This window comes from Vulpes vulpes, chromosome 2, assembly GCF_048418805.1.
Source record: "Vulpes vulpes isolate BD-2025 chromosome 2, VulVul3, whole genome shotgun sequence".
In the NCBI taxonomy this organism is placed as follows: Eukaryota; Metazoa; Chordata; class Mammalia; order Carnivora; family Canidae; genus Vulpes; species Vulpes vulpes.
The window spans coordinates 23019036-23029256 of NC_132781.1; the positions used below are offsets into that span (position 1 = coordinate 23019036).

Here is a 10221-nt window from a genome sequence, read left to right on the forward strand (position 1 = left end):
ACTCACCTAAATAGGCACCCGCGGTGCCTGAAGAGCCAGGCCAGGAACTTTATGTAATCCTCTCCATGACCTAGTGAGGAAAGTGGTACTCTACCCTTTGCACAGATGAAGAAACTGAGGCACAGAGCTATTAGGCAGCATATTCAAGGTTATCCAGCTTATCCCTCCCAAACCTGCCTCTACGTAGGGACACTGAGGCCGAGAGTGGACCAGTAACTTGCCCAAGATCACCCAGCAAATTGGTGACCAAGCCGGTCTCAGAAATCATGTCTCTTGCCTCCCAGGTCGGCAAAGAGCCACTCCACGTCCGCTGATGCCCTGAGCTTGCCACCGTGCCCAGTACCCTCATGGGATCTACTCCCACCCCCCCAGAGAGCCCACCTGGGTCCCTCAGTGCCTTAACCCCACAAGATGGAAACGGAGACACCCCAAGATGCTGGGCCCAGGGCTCTAGGGATCGAAAGCCCACCCCATTGGAGAGAGTGAGAGCCTTTCAGCCAAGTCTGCACACTCCACTTGTGCCTGCCACCAGCCAGCAGCTGGCCTGGACCCCCCCTCCTCCCTGGCCCATTTGCCGCACTGCTGAGTACAGCAGCTTTTTCGGGTGGCTGAACCACTAACAACATGCTCACAGCCTGGGGGCTGGGAACAGCTGGTGCCCCCACGATAGCCTCTGCCCTCCTCTGTGCCCACTCTCGGGGTGGCTGGGCCAGCAACACCACCAGCCTGAGGCAGAGGATGCCCAGGAACCTGCCGGTGCCAGCTCACCATTTGGCTCTATTGTCTGACCCACGCGTGCCCTCCCTCCCTCCACCTCAGCCTGAGACTAACCTGGCATGGATGGTCTGTGGATAGACTTTGGGGAGATGCAAAAAAACAGGGAGTCTGGCAGCCAGAGACAAGAGGCAGAGAGACAGATATAAGAGAGGGGGTGGATGCACAGAGTGAGACCCCTGTGCAACCTCACCCATCTTGCTAGCACCACCCTATTTGGCCTTGTCAGCCTTTTTCACCTCTCATCCTTGACATCGTCCACCCAGTGCTTGGGATGGGCTGGGGCCATCTGCTGAGGAGCACAGTAGGGCAGCAGTGGACTTCCAGCCTCTGCTCTTCCTAGGCCTGCAGGAAGCTAGCCTGGGTCTCTCTCTTAGCCTTAGAGAGAGCACAGGGCAGGGGGCTAAGGACCCTGTCCCCCTTCTGCTGCTCGTGACCCTAGAGCATCTGCATGTACTACCTCCACGGCTGCCTACTCTGAATCACACCCTCCCACGTTGGGAGGATCAAAGGCAGGTGCTAGTGTTCACTCCATGCTGAGATTCTGGGGAGTCATTGGCTTCTCCAGGCCTGTTTCTTCTCCCAGAAATAGAACTGGACTTGCTTAGGGAGTCTTTACCTGAGGGCCACGAGCCCCTTTAAAAAATGATATGCAAAACTACTACGTGGTGGGATCAGTTGTATGATCTTGAGAGAATAGATATATCTTCCCATCAGAATTTCCTTAGGCTCCAGAACCTGGAAGAGATCCTCCAGTGCTTACTTTAGGGGATCTGCCTGCTAAGGGGGCCCTCCCTGGCCCTCCCCTGGGAAGGGGTTGGAGGCCCACGGTAAAAAGAGGTAACCTCCAGGTCTGAGGTGAGCTTCAGAAGGAAGTGACTAAACCCAAGGTTTCCCAAGAGATGGGCTCCTACAACCCAGCACCCTTCTCTCCCACCCCAACTCCTTCCAAAACAACCCCAAAAGTGAGGCAGTTTCCTACCCCTGCAGCAACCTGTAAGAGAACAGCGCCATCTCCTGGTCCCTGGGGGGAACCGGCTTCATGTTGCGAGCTCAGGAAGCCTGGTGGGGAGGGTCTCATGCTTTGGTAACCTCTTTCTTCTTCCTGTCATCCCTCCACTGTCCGGATGCAGGGGGTGGGTGTGGGTGTTGGGGGCATGGTGGAGGGGTGGAAGGGGGGTGGCCTTCAATGCTCTTTCTCTCGTGGTCCAGCCAGCTTGGGAAGGTTGTCCCATTTTCCAAGCTGGGAATTTGGTCAAGGTCCTCCCCCTTCTAGGCCACAGCCTCCCCCCATGTGGAATGGCAAAGGATGACAGCAAGAGTTAAAGGATAAAGGTCACACAGGCTGCTACAGTGGTGACGGGAAACCCAAAAATCAGGTTCTGATGCACATGGGTGGTGGTGAAATTTCTCTGAATATTTCTTACTGAGTCTGGGCTGCCCTGCCTTGGGTTACCCACCTGACCCACCGTGTCCTCACTGGGGAGGACACTAAAGGAGGAGTAGGAGGGGTCTGGTGTCCCCAAGAACATGCTAGTTCCGTCTTTCCTCTCCAAGTGCAGATGAGAACATCTGTCTAGCACATTCCTTCAAGTCCCCAGCTGGCCTTCACATTGCTCCTAGGAGAGGAGTGGAGGGCAGGGAGGAAGCCAGGACAGGATGCCAGTCCTAGCTGTGCCGACGACTAAAGGAGGTGGCCCCTTCTCTGCAACTTTTTCCCCCAACCTAGACCTCTGGCACTCCTATTTGACTGGCTGACACCTCCCACCTGGACATCTGTCCTTCAAACTGCCACCCACTCAATATATCTAAAGCTCTTCTAGCCATTCTCCCTAACCCAGTTGGTTCCTCCAACCTCCTTCCATGCCTTCCTCCGAAGGCATCACCAGCCCAGTTTCCCAAAGCTTGAGGCCTGGGACAAAGCCACTTCTCCCTCAGTCCCCACAATGTCTACCAAGTCCTCTTTACATACTAAACATCTTGAACCCATTTCCCCATCCCCAACACAGCAGGCTGTGTGAACCCAGCACATCACTGCCTTCTTCATCTGCAAAATGGAGAGTACTCTTACTTTACAATGTTAGGAGGATTAGGGACACCTGGGTGGCTCAGTGGTTGAGCGTCCCCCTTGGGCTCAGGGTGTGATCCTGGAGTTCCACATTGGACTCCCTGCATGGAGCCTGCTTCTCTCTCTGCCTGTGTCTCTGTCTCTCTCCATGTCTCTCATGAATAAACAAATAATAAGTTCTTTTTTAAAAAGTTAGGATTAGAGAATCAATGTTAGTGTCAAGTGCCTCACAGCACGTGGCTCAGAGCAGATACTTCACTGAAGCATTTATGATTTTATTTATTTATTCATGAGAGATGCAGAGAGACAGAGACATAGGGAGAGGGAGAAGCAGTCTCCCCGCAGAGAGCTCAATGTGGGACTTGATCCTAGAACTCCGGGATCACAAGCAGAAGGCAGACACTCAACCACTGAGCCACCCATGCGTCCCTTCACTGAAGCATTTATTGGTGATTATTACTACCAGCTAAGTGGCAAAATAGAACTTACTCCTGGTCAGTAAACAGGGATACAAATTCATTAAGCAACTCACAACCACTCTGACAAGTGTTTATTCCAATTTCTGCTGAGAAAAACCTTTTCCTTTGTGCCCCATGTGATGGGTATCAACCAAAAAACGGTTAAAATATTTTCAGTAATCTCTACACCCAACCTGGAGCTCAAACTCACAACCCCAAGATCGAGTTGCATGTTCTGACTGAGCCAGCCAGCCACACTTCCCAAAAATCCTTCTTGGGTGACACCTGGGTGGCTCAGCAGTTGAGCAGTTACCTTTGGTTCAGGGTGTGATCCTGGGGTCTGCCTGTCTCCTGTGAATAAAACCTTTTTAAAAACCCCTCTTGGTAGGAAAAGACTTCGACTGTGGACACCAGGGGACAGTTGAGAAATACATTCATACTATTTGTCTATTTATGACAGAGAGAAGCAGACATAGGCAGAGGGAAAAGCAGGCTCCCTGTAAGGAGCCCAATGTGGGAGTTGATTCTGGATCCCGGGATCACACCCTGAACTGAAGGCAGATGGTCAACCACTAAACCACCCAGGTGTCCCCATGCTTATGATCTTGATTTTTTTAAGATTTTATTTATTCAGGGATCCCTGGGTGGCGCAGCGGTTTGGCGCCTGCCTTTGGCCCAGGGCGCGATCCTGGAGACCCGGGATCGAATCCCACGTCGGGCTCCCGGTGCATGGAGCCTGCTTCTCCCTCCGCCTGTGTCTCTGCCTCTCTCTCTCTCTCTCTGTGACTATCATAAATAAATAAAAAATTAAAAAAAAAAATTAAAAAAAAATTAAAAAAAAAAAAAGATTTTATTTATTCAGACACAGAAAGACAGAGACACAGGCAGAGCAGAAGCAGGCTCCATACAAGGAGCCTAATGAGGGACTTGATTCCAGGAATCTGGGATCATGTCCTGAGCCAAAGGTAGACACTCAACTGCTGAGCCACCCACGCATCCCACCATCTTGACACTTCTTAAACAATGTGACAACTTGTTTAAATGGTTCCCAGTCAACATTTGGGACCACTTCTGAATGTTACCCACCCAGTTTTGAAGCACAGTATTTGAGGTCAGAGTAATAGCCATTCTTTCCCTCCCTTTAGATTAGGCCCTAAACCCAACTTAAAAGAAAGGAAGAAATCCCATCTCTCCCATGGACAGGCACAAAGAAACCTGAGGCCAGTAGCCAAGGAAGAAATGAATAGGCACCCTGGGAAGGGCCTGCACCCCAATCCTCATGTGATCAGTTCTGACCCTCTCAATGGTGAAAATCCACCAAGCAGCCAGAAACTTTGAAAAGAGACAGGCAGATAAAGGTTTGTTTTATTGAATAACTGATCTGATTCATGCTGAGGCCACTATGTACAGACAAGAGAGAGGGAGTTTTATTTCTTGGTCTCTTCCTCCTTGGACAGAGTCTTGATGATTTCCTCCTTCTTGGCCTGGAGCCGCTCTTCACGGCGCTTGCGGGCCTCCTTGGTCTTAGATCTGCGGGCCTCAGCCTGGTCACTGGGTGATGGAAGAGGAAAAGACAGGTCAGTCTGAGAATAAATGAGTTGCTGGGGAGACAGGAGCACATGCCCAGATCTCTCCCTTTGAGCCTAGTCAGCTTGAAGAATGAGTACGAGGGGCCACCAAAAGCTCTTGCTTCACAACTAAGCCACAGTCCCTGCCCCACAATGATGGCAGGTCCGGACAGAACAGGAGCACACATTTCTTAATGGCTGTACTCTGGACACACTGTGTGCAAGTCAAAATTAGGCATTAGTGTATTTTAAAGGTCTTAGAAGAACCCACCCTCACAACAGAGGCCAATTCCTAAAAAAACTTACGCCAGAAGCTTCTTGCGAGCCTTGTCTGCCTTCAGCTTGTGGATGTGTTCCATGAGAATCCGCTTGTTCTTGAACACGTTACCCTTCACTTTCAGGTACAGGCTATGATACCTGCAGGATAGAAAGCAGAGACTCTGGTCAGCCACGGAATCATCTACACAAAGTCCCTAAGTACACAGGGTTCCTTTCCTCTCTATTCCACAGGGACTGTCTCCCCCAAATCAAAACTTTTTGTGCAATTTCCAGACAGAAGAGCTTGCCTGGAAAGTTAGGTTCAATTCTAGGGCTATCTTGATGTTGTAGGGAGATGGGTGGGACACGGACACCAACAAAACAGAACGGAAAACCTTTCTTAGAAAGGCCTAAGACATGTGGCTCCCTCTCCAAGGCCAACGAGACAGATTGTGGGCCTGAGCAGAGAGCAGAGAACAAACTGTCAAAGCACTACATGGTTCTTAGTGGGCCTGAGAGGGCGTGCTTACATGTGGCGGTCAATCTTCTTAGATTCACGGTATCTTCTGAGCAGCCTGCGTAGAATTCTCATCCTCCTCATCCACGTTACCTTCTCAGGCATTCGAGCATTGGCAGTACCTTTTCTCTTACCTGCAGGGAAGGGGAGTTAAGCCCACTGCAGTGCCCCTGGGTCTCAAGGCCCTTACTAGAGCCAGCTGCTTGGTCACAATGATAGCTGCCGATTTCCAAAACACTTCACAATCCACTCAAGTCATTTGCCAAGCACTTCATCTCATTTTCACTTTACAGAAGACGACCCTAAGCATTTTTCATTTATCCATTTTTAAGGAAGCACCAACAAGGCAATTACTCCCTTGAGTAATGTGTGCTCTACAGGGCATACACAAAGGCAATATGGTTAGCTGGAGGGGGCTTTAAAGGGGGTGTGACCTTCATCTCCCTAAATCATCCTAACCCTAGAAAATGCTTTTAGGATTTACTGATTAACATTTTCAAGTACCCAGAAGAATCCCTGGCATAGGGATCCCTGGGTGGCGCAGCGGTTTGGCGCCTGCCTTTGGCCCAGGGCGCAATCCTGGAGACCCGGGATCGAATCCCACGTCGGGCTCCCGGTGCATGGGGCCTGCTTCTCCCTCTGCCTATGTCTCTGCCTCTCTCTCTCTCTGTGTGACTATCATAAATAAAAATTAAAAAAAAAAAAAAAAGAATCCCTGGCATAGTGTAGTTGATCAATAAATGTGACCTCTTTCTACCAACACCTTCAAATCCAACACTAGTGTCAACTTTCTGATTTGTACAAAGAAAACTGATTTTTTTTTTTTTTTAATTTTTATTTATGATAGTCACACACAGAGAGAGAGAGAGGCAGAGACACAGGCAGAGGGAGAAGCAGGCTCCATGCACCGGGAGCCCAACGTGGGATTCGATCCCGGGTCTCCAGGATCGCACCCTGGGCCAAAGGCAGGCGCCAAACCACTGCACCACCCAGGGATCCCCAAGAAAACTGATTTGTACAGAGAAAACACAGCAGGTATCATGGAGTTAAGAAAAGGACTTGAGGGGAGACAAAATGGAAGTGAAAAAGATCCTGGATATAACCCAGTCTAGACTCAGGCAACTCTAATTTAAGTCTCAGAGAAAAGGGAAGAACACACTTACCAATGCCCATATGCCTGCCCTTCCGGCGGGCCAGAGTGTTTTTCCGGCACCGAGCTCGGGAATGGACAGTCACAGGCTTCCGGATTATCAGCCCATCTTTGATCAGTTTTCGTATCTGCTGACCTGGGAAAACAATGTATCTAGTCAGTGAGCTGCCCCCCCAAATACCAGTCACAACCCAGAGTCCAAACAGGACAGTGCAGAGACATCGCTCACATTCCTGGCCCAGTGGTCTCAAAATGATACAAATACTGGAACTTCTGCTTATTTCTCTTGTGTTAAAAAACAAAAAAACTGCACTTTTGTTCTATTTTTTTCTAAATGTTTTACAGCACACTCAAATTATATGTATTTGGGGATATGTGATCAACAGTGTACAGATACGGCCTGGTCCTTCAGATCCAGACTCCCTTATTAGCTACTGGGCTAAGACAAGATTAGGATATTCTGAACACATGTCACAATGCCATAAATTCAAACTGGTTAAGAAATTCCCTGGTACTGACCAACATTCTTCGCTTGACCAAACTTTCATCAGGGTCCTGGCACCACTTCCCAGGCCCACCTGTGCACTTCCTTGTAAATTCTGCATTTTGTAAGGTCATTGTTTAAGTCCATTTAAGCAGATACCCTTGAAACAAGATCAGGTTCTTCATCCACCAGCATTGCCCAGGTGAGGTCAGATCCCCCTGGCCTGTCTTTAGCAACAACCACCCCCTTACCATTAGCGTTTCCTCTTACTAATCTTCCACCCGCTGACCCTCGTACCACTCTCCTTGGCCAAAAATTTCTACTTGGCTGTGCTATGTTCAGACTTGATTACAACTTTCATCCCCCACTGTAAAAACCCACTGCAGCGGTCCCTACACTTGCAGCAATGGTCCTAAATAAAGCCTATCTTTAACGAAGATCACTGAACATATTTTTCTGTAACAGTATTACATGGAAGTAACAGGGCTATGTTGCTATCTGCATGACTGACACCTCTTTATCTCTGGGACCCTCATTTTTGAAGACCTCAGACTATGAGCTTTCCAGTTTGTCAACAAAACCATGACACCTTGGGACACCTGGGTAGCTCAGTGGTTGAGCCTCTGCCTTTGGTTCTGGTTGTGATCCCAGGGTCCTAGGTCCCTCATTGGGCTCCCTGCAGGGAGCCTGCTTCTCCCTTTGCCTGTCTCTCATGAATAAATAAAATATCTTTAAAAAATCGTGACAGCTTTCATTTCATGAAGAATGAGAGGGGCAGAGTGAAGATCCCAAGAACTCACGGGAGTTTGCATTGGCGATTTCATTGGTCTCATTGGGGTCCAACCAGACCTTCTTTTTGCCACAGCGGAGGACACTGGAGGCAAGCCTCTTCTGAAGCCTGAGCATACTGCGACAAACAGAAAACATGATCAAGCCCCTGGAAAGCCATTCCCTGGCAAAACCTGCCTTCCAATCTTTTAACGTCCTGAGGATAAAACACGGGAGGTGGATGTGTACAGGCATTCAGTATTTAAGACAATATCCCTCCCTCCACCCCCATATTAAGAAATCTTTCTCATAGCAAGATTTTTGGGCTGTGCATTCCTGCAGGGGCAACTGGCCGCCCTGGAACGAACACACAGACCAAGCTATGCCTTAACTCCTCTGCCTCGGTTTTCTCCTCTGGGAAAGGAGGTTTATGGATTAAAGTGGGATGAAGAGGGAGCTTATGCTCTTTCTGGTAATGAGCTCTAGAACAGGCGTTTAAGAACCTGAGGCTGGAGGGTCTGATTTGCTCGTCTAGCCCTTGGGTTCTTGGGCCTGTTTCCCTCGTCTTATCACACTAATAAACTTACGTCCCGCTAGCCTAAGAGTTTTCTTATGAATCGCCCACGGGGTGGAAGACATCGCCTCACTCTTAAGTAGTCTGAGGCCCGAGGCCTGGACGAGACCTGTCCTACGTCACATGGAAGCAGAGCTCGGCCCGATCCCGGGCGCCCAACGAGTAAGGGGGCCACAGCCTAGTCCCTGCGGCGGCCCTTCCTCTGTCCCGGCAAGCCGCTCGCAACCCACCCGGGGTGCGGGGCCCACCCTTCCCGCGGCCTAGCGTTCTCGGGAAGCACCCCCCACCCTCACCCCCCGCCGGCCGAGGCCGGGGCCTAGTGCGCTCGGGCCAGCCCCAAGCTCCGGGACCGGCTGCTTCAGGGCTGCCTCCACTTCATCTCTCCCACCCGGGGCCAGGGGAGCAAACCCCGCCGCCCGCCCGCACTTAGGATCAACCAAAATCAGGGGCCTGCGCGCCCTCACCTCATGGCTGCGGCCGCAGCGCCGAAAGGAAAGAACTCCCCCTGGCCGGGCTCCTCCCACTATCTGCGAGGGGGAGAGCCCATCCCCTGTTCCGCTTGAGCCCCTACTCCCCGCCGGTCCTCTCATCCTCTGACACTCTAAACTCAATCCTATCCTCTGTGAAGACCGAGACAGCAGAAGGCTAGTTTCGGGAGTCGGTTTTAAACTTAAAAACACAGAAAATGTATCCTTTCGGTGAAGCAAAGTGGTATAGTCCGACTTCCAAATAGGCATGCGCAGCAAGGGGGCCGGTCACGTGGGTACTGGAAGCCGGAAGTCACGGCTGGATGGCGCAGGCGGGACGTAGTTCTGCTAGAGCGGCCTATTTGCGGGCGTTCTGGGTTCTTTGGAATGATGTTTTCTTAGCGAAAAAAAAAAAAAATTAGTGGAGTGAGAGAAGATAACGAGGGGAGAGCAACCTTTTATTCATTCTTCCAGTACATTGGGAAACCCCTGCAGCACAGGATAGATCACCAAAGATATATATATGTATATATATATATATATATATATATTTTTTTTTTTTTTCTTTAAAGATTTTACTTGTTCATGAGAGACACACACAGAGAGAGAGGCAGAGACACAGGCAGAGGGAGAAGCAGGCTCAGTGTGGAGAGCCCAATGTGGAACTCGATCCCAGGACCATGGGATCACGACCTGAGCCACACAGGATTCAGTTTGCTCCTTTGTAAAGTGTACCTAATCCTCAATTCTGTAATCCGTCGTGAAAACCACATGTATTAACTTGCAAAAGAGGGCATTAAGACAAGCTTCTAGGTGACAGGAACCAGTCTCGGTTGGGCTCACATGGAGCTTTGCATATATAATAAACACTTGAGAAATAGTGCATTGGCCAAGTAAATGAATAGCTGTCAAAGTTAAACAACAAAAGATGGAATGACAGGGTCATCCATAGTTCTTTTTCCTGCTCTGAAACACCCAATGCAAAAACCCAAAGAGAATATTCTAGGGTTCAAGAGACCTAGATCTGAGTTCTGGGTCTAACTCTGCTTGGCTCTAGCTGAGCACCCATCTCTATCATCTGAACTTTCTTGGGTGCTAAATGCAGCTGAGGAAAGAGAGGAGGGGAAGCAAAACT

The 10221-nt window shown here is 49.9% G+C and overlaps 1 protein-coding gene across 2 annotated transcripts; it reads right to left on the bottom strand.

Moving 5' to 3' along the window:
• Positions 1-4647: 4647 nt before the first annotated feature.
• RPL19 (ribosomal protein L19) lies at positions 4648-9259 on the bottom strand. Of its 2 annotated transcripts, none has more exons than XM_025995780.2 (6): positions 9084-9259; positions 8078-8184; positions 6807-6929; positions 5657-5777; positions 5175-5285; positions 4648-4851 (listed from the first exon to the last, which is right to left on the bottom strand). In XM_025995780.2, the coding sequence occupies exons 1-6, from the start codon at positions 9086-9088 to the stop codon at positions 4728-4730; spliced, it is 591 nt and encodes a 196-aa protein (XP_025851565.1). In that variant the 5' UTR covers positions 9089-9259; the 3' UTR covers positions 4648-4727. The 2 variants fall into 2 exon arrangements, with proteins under 2 accessions (XP_025851565.1, XP_072603440.1); XM_072747339.1 differs by having other exon boundaries at positions 8633-9086.
• Between the last annotated feature and the right edge of the window lie 962 nt (positions 9260-10221).

Coding starts and splice junctions, on each gene's coding strand:
- RPL19 (XM_025995780.2), bottom strand. Junction 5,778..6,806: donor GGGCAGGCATATGGGCATTG/GTAAGTGTGTTC, acceptor CCTTCCCTGCAG/GTAAGAGAAAAGGTACTGCC. Junction 5,286..5,656: donor AAGAAGATTGACCGCCACAT/GTAAGCACGCCC, acceptor TCTATCCTGCAG/GTATCATAGCCTGTACCTGA.